The following is a 24,350-nucleotide window of genomic DNA, read 5'->3' as shown; positions in this document are numbered from 1 at the left end:
AGGTGACTTCCTAAATTAATAATATTGTCAATGAAGATCAAGAAACTGAAATTCAGTCAGAGCTGAAAGTAAAATATTAACCCATTTGGTTTTGTCCAAAGATTAAACTCACAATGACCAGAAAAAAAAAAAAAAAAAAAAAAAAAAAAAAACGAGGAAAACTCAGAACTGTAGTGCAAAACATTGAAGACGATCTTTATTGTTCACAGTTAAACACAAGCCACTGCTTTACGAACTTCCTTTTTTGCCATTTTGTCCCAGATTCTCCAGCTCCGGTGAGAGTCCTGATTTCTTCCTTCAGTTTGTGCTGATTGTACCTTCTGTCTTGGTTTCTTCTGTCTTGGTTTGCTGTAGATACTATGGTTGGCATTTAAAGTGGATTGTTGAACATGCTTTAGATAGCGAGGCAGAAGGAAAAAACAGCAGGAGTTCCCGGTGGACAACAGGATTTAGATGGACTTCCACAGCCAGAGTTTACTTCTAATACTTCCAAAAGGGGAACAGGTTACTCCATGTTTATCAGACCTGCAGAAAGGAAAACCCATCGGACAGAATATGTCTGTTTTCAAGCGTAGTGAACAAGTTGAGAAACAACACTTATGTTTAGAGATGACTGAGGTCAGCCAGAATGCAAATATATTGCTTGGCACTTTCAAAATAATCGTATTGAACTGAATGTTGTGATAAAACCTGGGTCGTGCAACCCTGTCAGGTCTGATTCAATTTTAGTTCATGTACCCCAAAATTAAAAAAAAAAAAAAAAAGGGGGGGGGGGGGGGGGGGGGCAGGGGGTGTAGAAAATGTAGCATTTATAAAAATTCATAAAAATGTTACCAGTTTCCAAATCTCATTCACTCACTTTCCTTTTTTGTGGAAATAATCATTTTTGTGTGTCCGCAGCACCTACACTTAAACATTTGGATGCAAAACCAATTTTCCTTTTAACAAAAACGTAAAGGTTTGTCGGAAATGTTCTGCTTAAACACAGGAACAATAAAGTGTGGGTTCAAAATGTCACTAGAACAAACCAAAAACTCAAGCGAACTTATATTCGAACTTTGATTAGAAGTGATAACTGATGAAAAATAAAGTGTTTTCTTTTTTTTAGAATTGCTACCATTTAAATAGGAAAAAAAGAAAATGTTTCAAACAAAAACAAGAAGAAAAAAAAAAGTGAGTAAGCTGTCAGTTTACCCAAAATTCAGGTTTTCTGACTTGTGCCTTCAGTTACAGTCAAAGAGACAGTTTCTGCCTTCTCAGCTTATGCAATAGTGATGAGTGGAATTTTGCTCACAGCTTTTAGACATGATCTCTAAATATTTCAACAACAAACCGTCTGTTACTGTGGATAGCCACACCACCACAATAGAAAGTAGCTCCAATTTAGGTGAACTGACTTTCTAAAAAGTAAATAGTCAAGGTGTCCTGTGTAGGGAGCTTCATGATTCTTTATCACTGTTATCAGCTTCCTGTCAGTGAAGCTTTCAGCACCTTTGTTTTGTCAAGCGTAGCGTGCTCACTGGTAACATGCTGACATTGCTTGTATCACATTATCAAAATTCTTCAGGGAAATAAAGCATTATGAAAAAAAACACAAACAAAAAAACCCCCCAAAATCAATCATAAGTAGAAGAACTTGGGGTGAAAATCCTGTTGTCCACCCAGAGTGACACTTAGGGAATGGGACAAATAACACTGAATTGCTGACATGTTCCTCTTGTCGATTTTGTAGCTCTTCTCCGTCATTAAATTTCAGTCTCCCTTCATACCGGCTCAGTCCTATGTCCCTAACTGTGCTCATGATGGGTCTCGTTATAGTCCATGATCTTAAGCTGCTGCTGCCGGGGGCGACTTGACCCTACCTGTACCCTCCCACCACCAGGCCCCGCCCCTGTCTTTCTGCAGAGACTTTCCTGCCTGGAAGCCCTCTGCTGCTTCGGCTCACAGGCGGGCTCCTTGGTGGGCACAGTGAGAGGAGTAACAGGGGGAGGGGGAGGGATGGGCGAAGGTGCGGGGCTGACTGGGGCAATATAACTTGGGCTTATCGACTCCACGCACAGCTCAGTCTTCAGGCCGTGGGCGAGGCCAGCGAGGCGAGGAGGTGGCTGGTCCTCATCACACTGGCTCTCACTCTTGTTGCGGAACAGCTCACGTGCCCTCATGCCCAGGAAGCTCTTGGCACTGGGGTAGGAGCCCACGGTGAGTGGTGTGTCTGAGGCGGCCAGGGGAGTGAGCAGGCTGGCGTGGGGGCAGGACAGGGAGAGCTCCACCAGCAGGGGTGGGGCAAGTTCCTGACTGCCGTTGATGGAGTTTGCTGTTGACTTGGAAGAGTTGCTCGCCTTTGGTTGCCCTGGCGATAAAGTGCTGCCATTGCCATGAGGGGAGTCATGTGGTGGTCTGCTGTCTGTGTCCTCGTTGTTGTGAATGTTACTTGGTCCATCTGGCACGATGCCACTGTGGTGGGGAGAAAAAACATTATTTCAGAGTGGACCAAATAGCTGAAGTTCTTTTTTTTTTTTTTTTTAAATGAAAAGAAACAGTGAAACATACATTTTCCATTTTTTCCCCTCCTCCAGGTTATTTATGAATAAATTAGACAACTGACATTTTTTTCCCTTACAACTAAAGATTTGCAATGTTAAAAAGCCTATGAACCATCTATGATCCGCACAATAATAGAAGTTATCTATGAAATACTATGCTATCCATCCATTTGTGTCTGAACCAAAGTGTCAGACTCTAGTTTTCAGCTCTGCCGTTTTAGCACTAAAAAGAATATTATATAATTTGTAATGTACTAATAATACGATTTCACCAAACTGAGTGTTGGTGGATTTGCACACACTCTTACAGGTGCTTTATTATATGCCTTTAAAAAAAAAAAAAAAAGCGCTGTCACACACTCACACGCTGATGGATGCATTAGAGGCAACTCAGGGCTCAGTGTATTACTCAAGGATACTTTGACATGCAGGTTGGAGGAAGCAAGGACTGAAACACTGACTTTACTTTTGCATGGCAAAAAGTAACATCACAACTCCACTCTGACCTGGAGTCACAAGGCATGTGTGGGTCATCTCTGCCCTCTGGTGGTGAGCAGGAGGTGGTGCTGGCTGGAGCCTCCATCTCTACTCTGCTGTAGAGCTGCAGGAGTTCAGTCTGCAGCAGCTGAGTGATTCTCCTCTGAGCCTGATACCTGCTGTCTGAGGCCTGCAGCTCAGCCCTTCAAAGAAAAGAGAGAAGACACTGGTTCAATGTAGGAAAAGACAAACATGGAGAGAGAACATGAGACCAAATTGTGGGGGGAGCCAAATGTTTTGTTTGTAGGAAAAATGATCTTGCCTACTTGCACAACTAGTTTATGATCCGTAATAAAGTAGCGATCCATCTTCTCACACAAAGATTACGACAAACGCTAATTTTCAAATTACACAATGCTGCTTTAAGTTATACAGAAAAGAGTTACATTAAATTCTCTTTTTGTTTGAATCCTGGTGCTCACTTTGCTTGACATTTTACGTCCTCGAGGAACTTCTTTTGCTCTGCAATAAGGTGTTCCTTCTTGGAGAGAAGCGTCTCCAGCTCGGCGACTCTCTGCTGCGCTGCCTCGAGTTTCTGACCCTGAACCAGCAGACTCTGCCGTAGAGTCTCCACCTCCTTTCCGTAAGACACCTGCAGCATCTGGGCCTCCTGGGTGGTGGGTCACAACACAAGAAAAATGCATGAAAATGGGAACAAAATACAGATTAACATTTTCTGCGAGCCTTACTACAAAGCTGTCATATTCTACAAGGTAAGTTATCTGCAAATTAGCAGTAAGTGGTACATAAGCACAGTCATGTCTTTGTTTCAAAGCATTATGATTAGCTGACTGCCTGTGACTTCATTCACCAGAGTTCATATTGCCATGAAGTTGAAAATGCTTCACTGGGAGAGTTTTGTTTCACACCCAACAAACCCAATTAGTGTCCATTTTCACTTCAGTACGTCATCTCTGCTGTTCCCTGCAAACACACACATACCTTTGTGTTATTGGCGTCTGCGTGCTGTAATTCCTGCATGGACAGCTTATGTGCCTCCCCGAGGAGCAGCAGCTGCTTGTTCAGGAAGCTCATTTGCTGCTGGGTGCTCTCGCTGTTGCTCAGCTGAAGGACAAATGAGACAAACAATGATGATGGAGGGCAATTATGCTACAAATACCCTGTTCGAAAGAATTTGAGAAAAGCAGTCCTTAATGATCTGACTCTGATAAACGTCCAATGAGTTGCGGCAAAAAGTCATGTGATATTTCAGTACACAGAGAAATCCAAAAGATTTCAACTTTGTTTAAATGTGTCACACTTTACAGCCATTCTGTGAAATCGTCCTAAGAAATTACTTCCCAGGTCGTGATATTAAACCATATGGCCATGGTCTTGAAGAATATCTTGACTGCCTAATAAGTGAGAAATTTAAGGAATAATTCAGAATATGGTGAGGCATCTTTTGCCTCTGCCAACTTGTACTTAACCTGAATATCGTGAACAAGGACCTTATATATGACCCTATGGATGCTGTCTGATCTGAAATGAATAGACGCCTCCCTGCTCATCAGGATTTCGGTTCAGTCTGGGTCAGAGGAGGGAAACAGACTTCAGACCAATCCCAGGAGCCAGAAAAAACACTCAGACCCCCTGTGTCGCTGACCCAAAAATAAAGAGGGTGAGACAATATCTCCAAGGCAACGAGCCCTGGGACAATCTGCATGTTTTTTTGGAGCTCCCCAAGTCTGACCCAGCTGTCTGCAAGCCTGCTCATGGTACTGCACAGTTTTTCCATTTACAGGAGAAGCAAGCACATAGAAAAATAGAGTAAAAACACAACCTGACTGTGTTAGGAAGTTAGTGATGTCTCACCAGTGGTCATATAGGTCTGTTGGCAAAGACACGTTAATGTCCCTGAAGTTGAGAACTTGCTCTGACAGAGAATGATTAGATATGATATAAGGATATCAGAGCTTGACTTAAAAAAAAAAAACCAGGTCAGGCACACATACCACTGGATTGGAACTTCCTATAGCAAAAGGTATAGGAAGTCTTAATATGAAAGGCAATCAAAGACTGTGGGGGGTGCACCTGCAGCAGCTTTAAGTGCAGCTGCTACTTTTAGATTCCTCACCACAGGCTTGAAGCTGGCTTAGAAAGTTAACCACTTCTCTCTCTAACTGACTCAACTTTCATTTCAACCCGTGGTGACTTCTACCGCTCAGATACCAGACAGCAATTTTTGAGTCAAGGAATCAGTTTTCAATCTGGTAAGGAGCACAATGTCTTCGACCTTCTCATGTTGGTGCACTGAGAATTTGTCTCCCAAGGTTAACCTGCGAGTCCTGCTGCCTAAAGACAAGCATCCAGTTTTTAACTACCTGAACCTTTGTACAGATGCACAACCCTGAACTAAAACCAAATTTAAATTTTGCAAGTCTTACAGAAGGAGTTACAGTGTGCTGTAATCACACCACGTACAGCATAGAGACACCTTCCTTTTTTCTATAACAAGTGGCAAAGCCACCAATCATCCACCAGGTGGAGGTTATCGCACTAGTAATGTAGCTACAAAGGTAGAATGTCAAACTATCAAAACACCAACAAAAGCCGAAGTTCTGACTGTGGTTTGAAATGATCTCACACTCTGTACTTCTTTACCTTGATAGTCATCTGATTCAGGAGGTGACCAGTGTGACAAACTTTGTTGTTGGCCCTTTGAAGCTCAGCTTCCAGTTCATCCATCTTCTTCTGATACTCCTGCAGCTTGCTCTGAACATGCAGGACAGATTTAGATCAATACCAAACTCTAATGTATACCGTATAGAAATGTTAGCACATCATAATATAAGAGTGAACGTGCATGTGTACCTGGAGCTCCTGGTTCTTGGTGTAGTAGTCGTCTCGACCCTGCTGCAGCTGTCTGATCTGACTGTGCAGCCTGGTCACCACCGTCTCCCGGTCCTCCCACAGCTGCCTGTATCGCTGCTGCTCCACTTGCAAGCTCTCCCTTAGAGATAGGATGTCCACACTCTGCAGGTTCAGCTGGTCCTTCTACACACACACACGCGCACACACACACACACGCGCACACACACACACACGCGCACACACACACACACGCACACACACACGCACACACACACACACACGCACACACACACACACGCACACACACGCGCACACACGCACACGATAAGCACAGAATTTTCTAAACCAGAAACTCAGATTGAACTGTTTTTGAATGATTTACAAAAATACTGGCACACGTCTCAATACAACCTCCTAGTAGACACACCAATGGTAACATATGTCGCCTGGTTCTCAAGTTAATGCATTCAGAAGAAACTTTACTCTGACCCTAACATCAAGGTCACGGAGCTTCGAACTCCAAGATTGCTATTAGATGCACTTGTGGTATCAATTTGAAGTTCCTACATTGCCTCGTTTTCAAGTTACCAAATTCACAAACTCTGGTGTCCATGCTGCCCTGCTGCTTGCCTGGTGGAGTGGGCAGAGGGGTAAAAAGTTATTCTTTTGGTTGATTGCGACATGGATGTAATCAAACACATTTGATTACTGGAGGCAAAACAGCCTTTGTGACTTCTTTGTAACTGTTATTTGTTGGAAACTAATCTGTGTGCAAACAAAACTTCGGTTACAGTTTCATTGGTATGTATGCAGATGACCCTCAGCTGATTAGACAGCTGGTATTATGAAATGCCCGAATGCCTCAGTGATTACTGAATGTCTCTGAAGAATTTAGATGAGCTTTGTCCCTTTTTTTATCGTTCCAAATGAAAATAAGCTATTGAATCAGTGCACATCTAGTGTATAAGATAGCTACATCACCTTTTGTACATTTTCAACACTGTTTGAAAGTGTTCAATCTGTGATAATGAGCACTTGCAAACTTGCCATGGCGTTGTTCTGCTCCTCTAGTGCGGTGGCATTGATGATGCGTCGGAGGAGGCGTCGGTTGCGGACGGCGTGTTGCTCCCTCTTGTAGCGCTCGTACAACAGCTGGTTGTGCAGCAGGAGCAGCTGGCTGCGCAGCGTGTGAAGCTCATCCAGCGGAGCTGAGCCTGAGGAAGCCCAGGTAATAATAATGTAATTAACACACACACACACGACTAATTAGTGGAGTTAATTATTATTAGAGTGTGAAACACAAGATGAGCACAGGTAATGGTTTAGGTATAAAATTATATTCTATAATCTATTGCTTTTCCTAACTTTGCTAATCACTCACACGCAGTGGTATAAAGAGCACTTAAAATAGCAAACACCTTTTACAAATGAGTTCAGGTGTGCAGTTTAGTAAGAAAATGTGAATTTTTTTTCTTATTTTCAAATCAAGATTGGCATTTGTTTACATCATGATAACAGAACAAACATTTGGTCACTAAAGGCTGAAGTTCAACAATTAAACAAGCAAAAGTAACTAGTACTATGGTCTGGTTGGCAGTTTGACAAATAACCTGATGTCATTACCAGTTATTTACATCATAAATATTATATACATTATGAATATTTAAAATTATGTCAAATAATAATAAAAATCTAGGAAATGCCCAGTCTAACTTTGAATACACGGCTTTGCTTATCAAAAAATGATAGACTAATTTAGTGAGTATGTGCTGGAAAGTTTGATCCAGGATCTTTACAGTCATCCAAGGGCTCCATGCCCATCAGCCACAAGTGAAGAGTGAAATTTTGTTTTAGATGTAATTTGAAAGACGTGACTCCTATCAGTCAGCCAAGGGAGATTATCAGATTCCAGAGTTGTAATTATAGGTTGGCAGAGTTTTATTTGTTTTTCCTTTTTATGAACTGCAGCTGGAGAAAATTTGATTTGTGCGCTTAAGCATAAACAAAGGCAGAGAAGACATCTTACATCTCATTTCAAAATACTGCAAATGTCTTAAGACCTCGCGGCCAAACTTAGTCATGCATATTATTTATATACTGCTCCATCTGCAGTGTTGATAATGGCTTCTTTCATCTGTGTACAATGGTGTTCTGAGTGTTGTGAAGGATTTACCTCCAAAGTGTGTCCAGTCAGCTGACTTACTTGGCAAAGGTAATCTGTTAAAGAAGATTTTTTTTTTTTTTGGGGGGGGGGGGGGGGGGGGGAACAAAAACAAAACAGGTCAGTAACATGAGCAGTTTTTGTCGTATTGTACTCTTAATCTGCCCTTTTTTTTCTAAAAAACAAAACAAAGCCATGTAGTCACCGGTAAAAGCAAATGTTAGCACAGGTTAATGGCCTTTGCACACCGGATGCAAATAAAGCGATCTGACCAATCAGACCACTGTATTGGACAGCAAGTGTGCTTTAGCTCAAAAAGTGCACTTGTGCTAAATATACAATAATACAGAAATGACTCATTTTTTGTGATGAAAGTCAGTGTCAGAGGAAGCATCTGGATGCACCTCCTATCTTTCTAGCAGAACATTCAGTATTTTTGCAAACCAGATCACACCAGACTCTAAGAGCCTACTCTGTGGGCTCAGTCTTGGGACTTATTTTCTGCTGAAGTGACAAGACACAACAGCTGGCTTGGCTTTGTCCAACAGTATCAAAATCTACCTAGCAGAGTCTAGAATTCACTAAATGTCAAGATATATCAAGACTGTTTATAAGAGCTATAATTATGCTCCTACAATTTTCCCATACGTTGTCCATATTTCCTCCCCTTACAGGTGACCACATCGCAGTAAAAATGGCATGCTTGTAACTTGTCTTATTTCTCTCTCTGCCTTGATTTTGACATGTGTGTGTGCCAACTTCATTCTCTCCACCTGCCTGTATTAACACAGATAAAATCTAAATATGGCAGTAGCAAGCAACTAAAATTGAATGCAGTCTAAATGATCTGTGCTTAGTCCTGGCTTTGCTGACACCGCTTGTGCTGTTGTATTATTGGCACTGTGGACAAGCCAGCTGTGTGTGTGTGTGTGTGTGAGTGTGTGAGAGAGAGAAAGAAAAGAAGGGGGAGGTGGATTTCAAACAATGTCATGCTTGTTCAAACCGGGTGTTTTCCTTTGGAACTGCGGTAATAGACTGGAAACAACCCAGAAACACTCTGAACATTGAAAAGCACATCAAAACAGACTCATGAGGTTCTTCAGTGTGATCAAGATGAGTGGCTGACTCACAACAAAGAAGTTAAAGAATGAATACCTAAACCACCGCAACATACATGTGTTACTTCAGTATTTTCATACTGAAAGTTGATATTTAATAACTTAAATTTTCTTTGAAACTGTATCCATCTAGCAGAGTTTGTATCACACTCACTAAAGCTAATCAGGAAAGGCACAGAGCTTTTCTGTGCAACTAAAACTACAACTGAAAATACAGTTTCGGTGCATCTAACCTCATGGCATGTGTTTCATGCCATTCAACAATGTTGAAAAAAAGGTTTCTGCATGCTTTTCAAAAGTTAATTTAAGATGTTTGACAGCAGAACACAGTAATAACTTGAGCAATGCACACTGATTATCTATTAAAACTAAATGTCTTCACACATTCTGATTTAGGAATCATCAACTTGAAAATGACACAAATGTTGTGGATTATGCAAAGGAGCCACAAACCCTCTTCTAAATACTTAATAATGTTGTGGGTGTTTCATTACGCCCAACATAACCAGCTTGCGGTCCACGTGGCACTGATGATGAGGTAACAGTGGAAATGAAAGACTCCACTGGCACCCTTTTTTTCTAAACAATTTGAACCTTATATTGGACTCAACTGGATAAAATTTATTTTTTAAGTTTAATTTTTTTCCAAAACATTTAGAAATCACCTAACAATTGGAACCTCGTGTCCTTGCTACTTGCATTTCCCATCTGTCACCTTCTAATTGTCATTTCACCTCTTCTAAACAGCCTGTAATAGAAAACAATGCCGACTACATGTAGTAATGCATGTCTGATATGGTCAAAGTATTAGGACATTTAAAATTTATGATCTCTCACAAGTACTTAAGACTTTTAAAATATTTTATGGCTTAAAAATCAATTTAAATACTGGAAAGAGCTGAGCGGATCCTGTAGGAGTTGGAGATAAGAAATACTCAAATACAGGGACTTGACTTTTTACTCAAGGGGCTAATCTGATAGATTACTGGCTGCTGCGTTTGTAATAGCATTGTGAGGAAACTAAATGCAGTTGCTGCCATTACACATGACATTTTTAGAAGAAATATTTTTGGCAAATCAAACCATTTCTGGTCTGACTATAGCACATCAGAGGCTGGGTCATGACCAATTCTAGTCTTTTCATGCACAACAGAACATTTTAAACTATTAAAATACACTGTTGCTAATGTTTCCAAATAAGCTACAATCTATAGAATCTGTAGTGTTCGCAGAAGCTGTAGCAGCTGAGTCTACACAGGATGTGTGCAGGCACAGGATGGAGTGCAGGTCACCTGTGTTTTAGACCACAATCACTGTAGATATGAGTGTTAAAATGATGTAGACTTAAAAGTCTCTCACCTCTTGAGAACTTTGTCGTGGGCGTCACTTCCCTGCTGAACAAGGCGATCCAGCACCTCCAGTGGTGAAGCAGACACTACCCCTTCCTCCTCTCCATCCTCCAACCCCTCTTCCCGCTGCAAAAGTCTCTCCATGGTGACCTTGTGCGCCACCTCTGACGTCTTCTGGTGCACAAAGAGTGAAGCTGCCCTCGGCAAGGCCAGATCAAAAAATGACTCATAGGGAACCGGGGCTGGCGTCTTGCTGCACGGACTCGGGGAGAACATCCCAAACTTAGTCACTTCATCATCCGGGACAGAGGGGCTTTGGTGCAGGTGGTGCTCAATAGGAGTAAAACATGTGTGAAAGGAGCATGACTGCTCCAGGCCAACAGCTGAATTCCTTCCTTCTCCTGCTCCCGCTCCTCTTTCACTGCCAACAGTGCTGCTACACACGGTGTTCTCCGCTTTATCTGGTGTTGATACAGCATGATGGGTGTCCCGGACGGTGCCTCCAGGCTGGGTGCTGGAGCGGGTCTTGTCTCGTGTCTGACAGCCAGTCAGCGTTTCAGTGGTGTGATAGAAAGGGGAGTCAAAGCCCCTGACACCCGACAGCTCCAGCTTTTCTTCAGTGAGCTTCCATAGCTCCTCTGTGATGGCAGCTGCAGTAGATGGAGACAATGACATTCAGAATATACATGCAGGTTTAAATATTTCTGCAATCACAAAACTAGCGCCCAATTTTTTTTTGTATTTTTTTTTTTATTATTTAAGAAGGAATGGATGTTTACATCTAAGCACCTAGCTTTAGAAACAGAGCTTGTGCCATTTGGCAGATGCTTCTGTTAAAAGTGGTGTTCGCAGCACTGCAGGTGCATTTATTTTTATTATAAGTGGCTCAAGTGGGATTTAAACCAGTAACTATGCAGAGAAAGCTCAACATACAGGGAAATAAACAGATGTGTTGGCATCCTGGATGTTTAGTTCATGAGCTGAGAATTGTCCAACTTAACTGGGGGAATCTGTTTATCAGAATGTTGATTTAATTAAAAACAGACCATCCTACTGACTCATTGTTCTTATATATGTGTTATCCAATTTTATTAAGGTGTCTGTTCTGAAAAATCAAATTACTTTGCTTTAAAGAATGCAACTAGTTTAAGGGAAAATCTATTGGGCTAGGAAGTACAGTTTCCTTAACTTTCCTTTCATTTCTTTTTGAGAGGCAGCGTAGGCCATCTCTATTCGTATGACAACTGGGATAGGCTCTTGTCAAACGTGGTTGTGGTAGTGTGATAGCCTGGGGCTGCTTTGCTGCTTCAGGACTTAGACACTGTAATTAATGGAACCATGAATTCTGCTCTCTACCAGAATATCCTGAACGAGAACGTTGGACATCAGTTCGCACCCTGAAGCTCAAGCTGGGGTGTGAAGCTGGATGATGATCAAAAACACACCAGAAAGCCTACCTCTGAATGGCTTTTACAAAAACAGGCAGCAAAACAAGGGTTTTGGAGAGGCCTAGTCAAAATCTGGACTTGAATCTGATTAAGGTCATGCCAAAGCATCTCAAACAGGCCTTAAGAGAAAGGTGGGCCTCTCCAGTGATGTGAAACTTACTACAAATGCTCGACTGCAATTCTTACTGCCAGGGTGGCAAAACCACTTATTACGTTAAACAATTTAAAAACTGAATTTTACATTTACTTTTTTTTTCCTTTTTGTCTAATATAAAAATGTAATGAGTTGAAACACTTAAGGGTGACAAATATGAAGAAAAAAAAAAAACCCAAACAAACCAAGAACTCTGCAGGTGTAATATTAAAGAGAAAAGGAGCAGACTGCTACATTAAGAGCCTCTCAGGATTATCAATATGGCTTTGATGGCTCCAGTGATTGCCAGTAGCAACCACTAAACAGAAAAGCCATATGACATTGAGAATTTTCAAATGTAGGTCTTGTGCCAGAATCACCAGTTCATACAGCTCTTTTGATGAATATGTGCCTGTGAATGCTGCTCAGATCCAATGTTTGAATAAAAAATGGCTAGCATGAATTTATTCAACATCTTGCTAGCATTTTGTGTGCATTTATAATTCAATAAGAGGAATGAGAGCAGCAGGTAGTCTGCCTTTAACACCATGTGAATAACTTGGGGAAACTATAGACTTCTTTTTTGTTAACCTCAAAATAAATATTTTTTTAATAGTACAGCAACATTTTCTTGGGTTGACTTTAGTCCTTGTGGCTTGAATTTGCTGACAATGTACATAAATGTGTTTCTGCAAGAAAGAAACTCACCCTCTTCCTTCTCTTTTTCTTTCTCTGTTCTCAGCTGCAGCTCCAACTCCTGTTTCTTCATGAAAACTGAAAGCTCTGTCAGAGTCATGGAGATGTTCTCTGCAGCCCCTGCATCTGATGACGAAAAACATGCCACATGTTTGCATATGGTATCAAAAAATGAAAGGAAAAAAAAAAAGAAGAAATACTTTTACCCTAAACTTGAGAAATTAACTATTAAACCTCTATAAATAGTAAAGCAGAAATCAAACACATTTTAGGTCATTTCAAGTAGAAGTGTGCACTTCACTCAGATTACAAATGTTTATGCTGTTGTAAAATATCCAGCATTTTAAAATTAGGCAGAACGGAGTCTTGCCCAGGAGGGGTGGACCATCAGATCAAATTACAGTTGTGAGTTAACTGCTTCATCTGGAGCTCCATCTGAAATGTATTTCAGTCAGACTGGTTTTCTATTGGATCATTCTGGATCTAATCCAAAAAGTGATGGCCTGTGAAGACTACTGTAAAATGAATGATAATAAACCGTATCAATGACAGACATCACGTCTAACCTTTGCTTGTGGCCACTTCTGAACTCTTCTCAGGCTCTTTTACTGGGTCTTGTCTCACCAGTGTGGGCTTTGTGCCTTCCCCATGTCTCCGATCCTGAAAAGTCACACACAGTTAACAGTCTCATTAGAGACAGTTTCAGGACACATCGATGGTTTGTTCCAGCTCTTCTTTCCCACTGTAATTCTAAAATACATTTTAAATAAAGTTATAATTTTTCCCTCATTAAACATAATTACTCAAATCATATTGCCTCCTGCTGTTTTCATGTAAGGCACATTGAATTGTTCAACATATTAGTCATATTTTTTTCAGATTCTTAAGTGATTAAAAAAAATGAAAACATCATAGTGTAATGAATAATCACAATCTGCCCACTGCCAATGACCTTTTGTAATTCTATCATGCAAAGTGTTTGGCAGGATTTCTAAAATCTGCATCTTATGGACATTTTCAGGATAGCATTGAGAGAGCATACTTTTCTTGGTGGACTGGACTGTACTGTGTTGGCTGGTAAGGAGATTACAGGAAAGTCATCTGATAAGGTGGGAGGCGGAGAAGACGTGGCTGGGGTGCTGGAGGCAGGCGTTCCTTTTCCTCCTGCTCGGATCAAAAACAATCAGCAGTCACCAGAAAAGACACGACAGGACGTCACGTCAGAAAACGGTACGGTACGTACAGCATGATGTAGCCTGTACCTGATGTGCAGTGGAAGCGGGTGGGAAGATGTGAGGCACTGTGGGAGAGCTCCAAGTTGGGCGACATGCCCCTTGAGGAAGGGGGTGTAGTCATGCCACACAATGAGGAGGGGCTCCACAGAGGGTCTTTCCCACCACAGGAGGAATTTAATTCACAGGAGTTCTGCAAAGAAGAGAGTCATTATTACTGTAATATAATAAAATTTGGGAAACAAACTGGTCTATAGATGATATACTGTTGTAGCTTAGTAAACAAAATTATTAGATCATTCTCTGTCATATATGGTGATTTGGTGCCCTCTTGTTATAAACTATAAAGTGGGGACTAAAACTTCCTGATGCATTTCGTCGCCCACACAGAGAGGGACACAGACCACCTGTGTATCACAATCAGCTTTATGAAAGATTGGCAGTGCTACATTAACTGGGGGCAATTTAAAATTGCACTTCTGGAGGAAGCTTGACTATCCTCATTTTGCAGGACCATTCGCATGCCCATTTGCCTGGATACCTGAGTTGAGCTTCTCAAAAATTACAGGATATTTATTATTCTAGAATTTAAAATACATCTCAATTGGCTGGGGTTTCTTATTCTGTTAATGCATTGTAAGAATTAATTTACTGTCAGATGGTAGCTTGAATGAACTAGAAAACATTGAATAGTGGCTGAATAGTGGAACAGGTGGATGTGGGTGAAGCAAGCCAAGTAAAAAATGGCGGCTCTCACGTGTTTTCCAGATTATCCATCCGTCACAGTCGTGGGAGAGAAAAATTCTCAGACAGACCCCAGGGGGCAGAAAAACACCCAGACCCCTCCTTCATGCAGCTGGTCCGATAATAAAAAGGGAGACAGCATCTCCAAGGCAACAAACCCTTTCCAGCCCTTACGGAGTGGTGGCAGGATAAGCATAGGGGCATGAACCTGACTCTGCCCGCCAGCTGATTTTAGGGACTCAAAAACACTTTTTCTTTGCGTTTTTCAAAAACATGGAGGACAGCTATTGTTCTTTTTGAACTCATTCATAGGGCTTTCTGGACAAACAATTGCCTAACTCTGTCTGACAGGTGCTATATGGGGTGTAAACATGACCCTGTGTACAACAGCCAGCATCAAGCAGAAGCTTAACAACAACGTGCTCTGGCACTACCCTCTGATCATCAGTTACTGACAAACCCTGTGTCCTAAAGCAACAATTATGACAGATTTTGATCGAATTATGGATGATCTTACCTGCCGTCTGGAGGTCTGTGGGCTGCGGTACGAGGATTGTGTCCCTGAGAAGGGGGGCAAGGACAGGGGTGGGGGTAGAGGCTGTCGTGGAGTTGAAAATGGGGTTGAAGAAGTGCTTCCTGTTGTCAAGAAGACAAATGGTATGAACAAGCCACTAATGGATCCAGCCAGCAACTTTCAGTCTGCTCTTAGGACACCACTGTTCCAGTGCTCTTTAAAAGCTGCTCCAAGTAATGCTTCAAAGTAATACTTCAAATGATAAAATGTTCTAACCTGAGCTATGGTTCTTGATGCAGATGCAAAAATGCAACATGTCTATTATTATTCTTACTCGTATCAGTATTGTTTCATATGCAAAACTGACCATAGCTACTGTGGAGGTCTGGGTAGGGGCTGGAAGTGCAGTCCTGTGGTCGCAGGTGGATTTGGGGGTAAAAGTTCTCAGGCATGGTGGCATAGCCCTCCTCGCAGGAAGCCTCCTTGGGGTCTAGAGACACTTTGGCACATTCAATGACGATATCATGGATTTCATACTTTTTCCACCTACAGAAAAGCAGAGCAATGTTAGTCAAAGTCCTGCTGGAAATACAGAAAAATAAAATAAATAAAATTTGTCTTACCTGGTGGGGTCAAGCTCATGATCCTTGGTTCCCGTCACCAATTCTGGATGAATGCGAACGTGTTCAAGCATCGGCTGAAGGTTGGACACAAATTTAACATCCATCATCACTTTGCTTCCAACTCTAATGAAGAGCAACAGATCACTGCATCTGAAGTAATGCGCTTACCTTAACTACTTCCTCAAAGGTTTCCATGTTCTCCTTCATGCTGTAATGGGAGCGCAGGTAGGACACAAAATTGCAAGGGTACATGCCATAGAGACGGTGGAAGAGGGAATAGACGCTGGCGTGTAGGTGGATTAGGTAAACCTCTGAAACATGGCCTTAAAGTGGGGAAAAAAGGGTTAGAGAGACAAAAACCTAAGCTTGCTCAGCGCCTATAAAAACACCCCTTTACCTCCCACACAACTGGATCAAGACCCTTAAAAATGAACTAGAAAACATTCAAAAAGCCGACAACATATTTTTGAGACATGACAGGAAGTTCCTACCTGGATTTTTCAGGTTCCACGATGCCAAACGGCCAAAGATGTCAAAATACTCCCACAGGTGTTGTTTCCCAGCTTGAGGGATCATGGGCAGCAGAGTGATCAGCACCAGCACTCCAGTGATAAGCACAACTACATCTGTATCTGTCTGCCATGATATCAAGGTGAAAGTATTTAGGTTTAGGGCACACAAAAGACATTACATAGGACAATCAAAAATCTTAGGCTTAGCGTATTAGCATACAATTTGCTGACAAGCTCTAGTAGAGCTAAGGCAGATTTTGTGAGGTTTGGGGATGGGTATGTTGTAGCTATTAAAAATAATACAAGCCAAAGTACAATACAATAAATATAATACAATTCTTAGCCTATACTCTGTAAGTAATGTTGTGTTTAATGATGTTGTGTCTAATGGTTTTTAATGTAGACATTTAAATACTTGCTAGTAACAGCTCAAAGATGTGTGTATATGAACAAAACCCAGGTAAGTAACTGCTTTGAAAGCAGAAAACTAAACAATCTACTGCTTTGTGTGCTCACTAGAATTAAATCCATTCTAAAAGCTGCTTGGATGAAAAACTTCTGATCCGCATCCATCCACACACGACTCGGTGCCTTTACAAGATTTCTTTGTTCATCGAGTCGTATCTGGGTCGTTACCTTTAGGCATTTGAGCAGTGAGAGTAGCAGAGGGTATCGAGCAATCTTGTGGATCCAGGACGGCTGCTTGCGGACTACATGGCCGAGCAGAGTGAGGGTGGGCAGCCGGCAGGCCTGTTTGGTCATACAGTCATTCATCTTATCTAGAAGGTGCTGTGACAGAAGGACATTAGGGTCAGGGTAGCAAACACAATCAGTACTCAGCACAGGCAGTTAGTCTCCTTTTTAAAGCATGTTGAAACTAATCTGTGACAATATAAGCTGCAACTTTATACAGGACCATAATGACCAATCAATACATAGAGTTTAATGTTTCTAGAAGCAGTGCTTTTTGTTTTGTTGGTTTTCTTTTTTTTTTTTCCACCCACGTCACAGGTAAGCTACAACAAACAAACTCCACCTCACCTTATCATGTGGCTCTCTGACAGATGACAGGATATGCACAGCCTGGGCGGAGTTGGTTTCTAAATAGTAGTCCACCAGCGTGTTTAGCAGCATGGACCCACGTTCTTCAAGGAAAACAGGGAGGAGATTTTGAATAAATATGCAGTGAGGTAAGTTAAACCAGGTGATAAAGCAAGCATTATTAAAAGAATGAGATGCAATCGGCACAGAATGGCCAAGGTTATCAAAGTTCAGTGGTTTCCCCACACACAGATTTTACTTTTATGGGCTATTGATACCCAAGTACATTTTGTGATGTATTATTTTATCTGTCTGAAAAGATGATGCAATTGCTCAAGTAGCAGTATCACTGCTTACCAGCTAGCTTCCTTTCTCCTACTTCATGGTCATATAGCCTTCAGCTGCCTCACAAACTCAACCTCCACGTTCCTGGACTACAGCTAGCAATGGAAGTCCATATTCTAGTCTAATGGCCAATTTCTGCTTAAGCTGGTAATCTATGTTGCAAATTACACATTGAGTCGACATAGCCTGCTACGACTACAACTGGTGTTGAAGGTTACATCGCAGGGTTAAGAGGGGTTTCCGGTTATGACCTAAGTTAACCAAGGCTGCAGAGCAGAACAAGGACTACCATTGGTAGGTGCAACTTAAGAGAGTGGATCAGAGTTTGTGAACAGAATGAGAAACTCACTGAAGAAGCACAAGTATGCATATAATTTTTAATTATTTATTCTGTTAAGTTGTAGTGACATCACACACACAGGGAGAAAGAAAGCTGTGCCCAGAATAAACTGTGCTGACACATAACAAGCCAAGTGCCTACCAGTGCTGAGCTGCTCATTGATAAGGCCTCTGATCTCTTCTAGCTGGTGGAGGTCAGAGGTCTCCAAGAGTGGGAGGAGGTCCCCCACATTTGGCTGCTCCCTGGCCATGGTGGTGGCAGTGCTGGACGTGGAGGCAGCGTCTCTGTCACGGCGTCCGTCCCCACTTGCCTGGAGGACTCCTGGGACCCACCCACCAATACAGTCTCCAGGCACCTCTACAATGCACCAAGATCAAATCAAAAACATTTCCAAGAATGTGTTTAAGCTCTGATCCAGGATTACTGCTTGCGTGACAATATCAACGGTGTAATGGGAAGCAGGGTTTGCAGTAAAGAGAATTCTCTTAAATGGGGAGAGAGAAAAAAAGTTAACCCTAAATGAGTGGACTTCTCTTTTGTGATACCCACAAGAGCTCTGATTTGACTAACATAATGGCCTTGTCATCGTATCCTATCAGGTGAGGGAGGTGTGAATGACAGACAACGCAGCCATATTTCCATGTAATTTCAAGTTATAAGCAATGAATACAACGTCTCTGCTGTAAAGACACGCAGTGGTCCTTAAGTCTCTCAATCATCCCGCAGATGAGGCCAAATAAGGCCTTTAAGAGGGCCACATAAAGCAAAATCAATTATTTTTCTGTTATTTCTGATCGTTTGCGAAACATAATTGTGTTCGTTTTGAGTTTATGAAGCCAAATTAACATGTTATCAAAAAGTGCAACACCAGAAGGCATAGAGGAATCCTCTATTAGAGCTAGTCAGTCTAAAATTCCTCTAAGCAGGAAAAACCCTGACTTCACGATGCCTGCTTAGTACCCAATAAACTGGTGAGGATGGTGGAACATTCACCAGCCTTTCCTTCTGAAGTTCTAACTGGATGCTATTGTGTCAATGTTTTCACACAATGGCAGCCAGTTAGAAAGAAGATGGCTTAAAGGGAGGGTGTCCCTAAGGGAAAAGAATATAAAACCGTGGTTACAGTTGACGCGGTGCTCAGAGCTTATGCAAACTGTGACGTCAACATAGACCAGTAACCATTTATACTCAAGCCTGAGGCACACTGGACTCCTTACAGTCTTCTCCTAAACAACTAAAGAATCACCACGTCAGTGCTCACAAAAGAAAAAAGAAGAAACAGAGAAATTGTTGAGGTTTTCTACAGAATGCCCATGTGTTCTAACCTGGAAGCTCAGGCCATGCCAGAGTTCACCCCCAGGTTTAACACCACTTTTGAGGAGCCACCATTTTTAAGGGTCAAAGGCAAGAATATACTGCCAGTTCATGAGGATGAAGTAGTGGTAGCACCAAAGCCAGTATAAGATAAATAAGGACCACTCTGGGCTATGCATCATGGGTCCAAGAATAAAAGTATGGAGTCAGTATAAGAGATCCCTATTATATAAAATATCTGAAGAGATTAATAAGGTTGAATTAACAGTGTGATAACATTTTGAAAACTTGCATTTACTATAGTTTCAGAGCAATAATTTGGTAATAGTTTGAAAACGGCAAAAAGTGACACAAACAAACCAAACAGTTGATGATAAGATGTGGCTCAAAGAAATGACAGAGTTCATGTTATTTTTCAATTATATTAAACAAACCGACTGTTTTCCTCTGCAGACATTTTAACTTTGTCACCGCAGAGAATGCAGAGTTTTTACCATTAATCAAACGTCCAAGGAAGTCGTGACAATTTGACAATGGAGCCAATTCATAATGTTACTTAAACCCACGCTTTTTCCTACAGTGACAAGGCAAAAATCTGGAACAAGCCTATACATTTTGCTTTTTGAAGTAAGAAAATTAAATCTTTTCCTCAGGGAAGCACAAGCTCAGCAGGCTATAACCGTTTTTCCATCAAAGTCCTGAACCACACGCAGCTTTATTGACACAAACACACATAAACCACCTCACTTGTCAAACATACTGCGGGACAAATAAAAAAAAAAATTAAAAAAAAAAAGGTCAGAGAACGGACTTGGAGCGGATTAAGCAGTGTCGATGGATCCAACTATGTGACCTGCTGCTAATCTGACCTCAAGAAGACAAGAGAATCCTTTCAAATCCTGCCTGTTTACTATCTGAGCTTTAAGTGAGAAGTTGTTTAATTTATATTGAGTATACACAAGTATGTGCTTTGAAAAAACAAAACAAAAAAAACTTAAATACAACGGGACCTAATGTGTTTACCATTTCAGGGGATAAGTCTGTTTATGTTGTCTGTTTAGGCTAGACGCTGAGTCAGCTGTTCGAAGTAAAGGAGGCCAAGGAATCCTCGCAAATCTCCATCTGAGAAACGGGCATTAATAATACTGATAGACAGGCCATTAGCATCAGGGTGTCTGCACCCAGCAGCTTCTTCCCCAAAAGGAATAATGAATCAGCACCAGAGATCTCATTCAAGCTCTTAAACCACAACCCCTAACAAGTTAGAAAATGATGAGACTCTTGTTTGTTTTTGGTAGCTCACAGGGTGTAAACTATCAGTGCAAAAATATTGAAGCTTTCAACATGGAGTCACATGCTATGAAACCCAAGATAACAGGAGCTTATCCGGAGAAAATAAATGAATCGATATCCAGTGTATTTCCACTGAAGTCATGTGTCACTTCCCCTCTGGATGGAAACGTGACAATAATAGTCGCTCCAGGATGCTCCCATTCAAAACAAATTAAAAAAAAAAAAAACCGAAAATGCACGATTAACATTTGCACATGTTCCCGTTTGTTCACTCACAGGACAAGTCACAGCCCAGTTTTCTTCTTTTTTTTCTAAATCAATTAACTGCTGAGTCACGGGGGTTGAGAATTGGGGTGTGGAAATGAAGTCTTGCAGGGACAGGTCAGTGGTGTAAACAAGAGTTAGCCTCAGTGTGATCTCAGGCAGCTTGGGAATGCTCAGGAGCACACAAAGAAGCTTTATGCAGCCCGAGCGCTTCCATGTACACACTGAAAATTACATTTGGCCGAGCGCGAGCTGTTAGCAGTAGCCTTCTATTCTCCTGCGTGAATATTTAAAAGAAGAAGGACATTTGCCTTCTTTATGATGTGGCTATATGGTCCGTTTGAATAAGTTTTTAATCAGACACAGTTTGCAGAAGTTTACTGGACTGAGCAAAGATACAACTAACTTTCTATTCCTGAGCTATATAATGGGTGGAAAATAATGAAAAATGCCCCATCAAGTCTTCCCAGAGCTAAAATTGCTTCTTTTGTTTAACAAACAAACCATCCCACACCATATTAAATCTTACATGAACTTTTAAATCGGTGTACATCTATTCTTATCATTTTCTTACCATCTGGTTTTTTTTTTTTTAAATATAAATCATCCAAAAAAAAAAACAGCAAAAATGTCTGTCACAATTTACAAGAGTCTGATGTTAAATGAGAAAACAGTATTATGTTTAATACAATGATTAATTACTATAAATGTAATAAATTGTGTTGGACTAATTGATTAAATAATGGTAGATAAAATAGAAAAGCAGCAGGTCACCACATGCAAATATGAAACTGAATGAACTGAAAAGACTCCACATTTAAAGTATTTATATGAAACACATGTGTGTGTGTGTGTGTATATATATATAATTAATTCAGACTTGTTGTGCACACCTACATAAACTGTCTTTAGGTAATGTTGTAAGAATGAGATCTGGATGTTGTACAACGTTATGCTTCCTTCAGAAGCTAAGGCTACACTTACTAATATACTGTGTTGGGGTAGGTGAGGGGTGCTGTCTGGGTAGTGTACATGTGAAGCCGAACACATGACACCCACTTGCTCGCTGCAAATTTACCAGACAATTATCAGCACCACTGGATGTCACACAGACTTTGTAACACTGTCAAATGTCCGCTTAGCTAAGCTGGACATTTCGGGGCAGAGTCTTGAGGAGTTTAGTGCTGCACAACTAATTAAAATTTAATTTCTTTCCTTCACAACAACATCCTGAAAGAAAGAAAACACCTCAAACACTTGAAAACAAACTCTAAACAGTTATGACTGGGTGGCTATCATTTCAAAATTCCCAGAACCAGAAATCCAAACAGGCAGTATGAGGCCATGTCGGTGGCTGGGAGCTTGTGGTAAACTGCATTAATCTGAAAACAGTCAGTATTCCCTGGAAATAGCTCGGACCTTTTCTCACCATGACAGAGGGAAGCCTTGGTGCCTAACTCTTAAGTGCTGGTGCACAGTATTCCCATTTTTAAAAATGAGTTATGTGCAAAAATAATAATAATAACAATAACAATAATAATGATGATAATTTGAATTAAATAAAAATTCTGCATAGATAACCAAACCAGGAAATTCTGCAAACCTGGCTTTAAGTATTACTGACATTAGTCACATCTATTTATTTTTTTCCATCCCATGCATGCTGCTGACCGGAAAAATGAAAAAGGTCAGCTGCATGCATGGTATGTGGTTCATTTTATATTGCCTGGGAAATAATGAGTATATCACACATTAATCTTATCTCCTGGGCACCAATCTGACCAGCTGTCTAAGGACATCTATCATCAGCTCAGCACAGTAGTTGCCATTTTCGTGTTGCTAATTCGTTGAGAGCTTATATTAAAAACAAATACCTACAGAGGACCGGTTCAACTTGGGACGCTGCCATTTCTGGAGAGACACGAAGCTTATGTCTTTACGCATTTATGTCAAGACTGTGAGCATGCACAGAAAGAATGCAGGTTAAATCACACATGGTCTAAAATATTTGTGAAAAGCTTTAAATACCCCTGTGAAACCCATTTATTCATGAACATGTTGTTAGGGTGGCTTACAAATGAAAATAAATGACTGAGATGAATAAACATGAATGGATTCTAAAGAAGTGTCACATATAAACATTTATCCCTTCAGGCAATGTGTTAGGTTAGTGTTTATATATAATGCAAAGGCCCAGCTACCAGTGCTGGAATTTTAACAGCTTAGCCAATGTGACAGGCAGAAATGAGAGCTCGAGGGGGTCAAAGTGTGAAACTAGTGACCCATTTCGTCTTTGGAGTGATTGAAAAAGCTGAGGCGTTGACAAGCCAGCAAAAAACAACAGGATATTAATGGCTGGTGTGACAATAGAAAAAAAAACTGCTGAGGTGAATTTGAGTAAACTGCTGGCTGTAAATGAGACGCTGCAGAAAGGAGCAGCAGATCTGTCACAGGGATGAATAGCGAAGCGTGAAAAAGCAAATAAAAATACACAAAGGCCGTAAAGACTGGAAAAATACTGACATGGAAGAGGAGGGCCGTGCAGAGCCAGGACAGGCCGAGATGTGGAGCTGAAAAGCAGCAGAGCTCCCCGCTGTATGTGGACTGACCAGAGGCTGCTGCTTGTCGTAAACAACTCGCAGGGAACAATGGGCAGGGTTGGGTTGACTTTATCCGATTATAAAACTATGCAGACGTCTCCTCTCTGGCAAACTGAGCACTGCTTTTGTAATACATAAACAACAAAAGCCAGATAAAACCAGAACGAAACGCTTAAAGCCTTAACATCTACCCATCACAGGTCTCCCCAAAAACAAGTCAGTCCCACCGCTGAGAGCTAACGTTAGCTGGGAGCTGCGACCCACACTCGGCGGAGAATTCACTCTGTCAGCCGCATTCAACCAGCTGAGAAACAAGCGAAACTAATCGCTTTCACCAAAACGTAACTTGTGCGTTGAAATTCGTAGTGAGAAAAACAGACGAGATGTAAAAAAATCGGACCTGTTTACCTGTTAGAGTAGCTGCACTCCACAGGGCGCCGCCATCTTGAACAGCTCACAGCCCATCCCACCACAGTGTGCCTCCGCTGTCAGCCTGCATGCAAAAATAATCCCAGGCGTTGGAGCACTGCGCGTCATGACCGCAACTTTTACCACTCGAAATCAAATTACATCTAAAAAAAAAAAAGAAGCTCCAACTCTCTTGCTCGGCATACTTTACCGCTAGAATTAGCATTTACAGACGTTTCTCGGAATGAATAAATAAATAAATATATGATGTATGTAAACATATATATTTATCTATATTTTCAAAGCTAAATAAAGCTTATA

General features: G+C 41.2%; 1 protein-coding gene across 1 annotated transcript; it reads right to left on the bottom strand.

The window, feature by feature from the left end:
- Positions 1-82: 82 nt before the first annotated feature.
- On the bottom strand, positions 83-24,164 carry tsc1b (TSC complex subunit 1b). Its single transcript, XM_086300219.1, has 22 exons — positions 24,030-24,164; positions 18,292-18,507; positions 17,466-17,569; positions 17,061-17,213; positions 16,404-16,548; positions 16,081-16,235; positions 15,913-15,986; positions 15,657-15,835; positions 15,293-15,411; positions 14,062-14,224; positions 13,842-13,963; positions 13,366-13,459; positions 12,812-12,925; positions 10,533-11,172; positions 8,068-8,111; positions 6,942-7,108; positions 5,895-6,077; positions 5,685-5,795; positions 4,023-4,145; positions 3,503-3,690; positions 3,050-3,223; positions 83-2,454 (listed from the first exon to the last, which is right to left on the bottom strand). Exons 2-22 carry the CDS (start codon positions 18,398-18,400, stop codon positions 1,788-1,790), a joined length of 3,828 nt encoding a protein of 1,275 aa, XP_086156345.1. The 5' UTR covers positions 18,401-18,507; positions 24,030-24,164; the 3' UTR covers positions 83-1,787.
- Positions 24,165-24,350: the final 186 nt, after the last annotated feature.

This window comes from Aulonocara sp. 'chitande type north' Nkhata Bay, linkage group LG7 (assembly GCF_057382095.1).
Source record: "Aulonocara sp. 'chitande type north' Nkhata Bay isolate Kocher_YH1m ecotype deep benthic linkage group LG7, A_spYH_male_GT1.1, whole genome shotgun sequence".
NCBI classification, from domain to species: Eukaryota; Metazoa; Chordata; class Actinopteri; order Cichliformes; family Cichlidae; genus Aulonocara; species Aulonocara sp. 'chitande type north' Nkhata Bay.
Note: the sequence above shows the minus strand (reverse complement) of the source record. Positions and strands in the feature narration are given on the sequence as shown.

Bases quoted from the DNA above. Each gene is read 5' to 3' on its own strand.
- tsc1b (XM_086300219.1), bottom strand. From the start codon at position 18,400: ATGGCCAGGGAGCAGCCAAATGTGGGGGACCTCCTCCCACTCTTGGAG. The intron at 16,549-17,060 runs GTAACGACCCAG...ATATCATGGCAG, and splicing joins CACTGCTCAAATGCCTAAAG to ACAGATACAGATGTAGTTGT. The intron at 15,836-15,912 runs GTAAGACAAATT...GCTTTTCTGTAG, and splicing joins CATGAGCTTGACCCCACCAG to GTGGAAAAAGTATGAAATCC.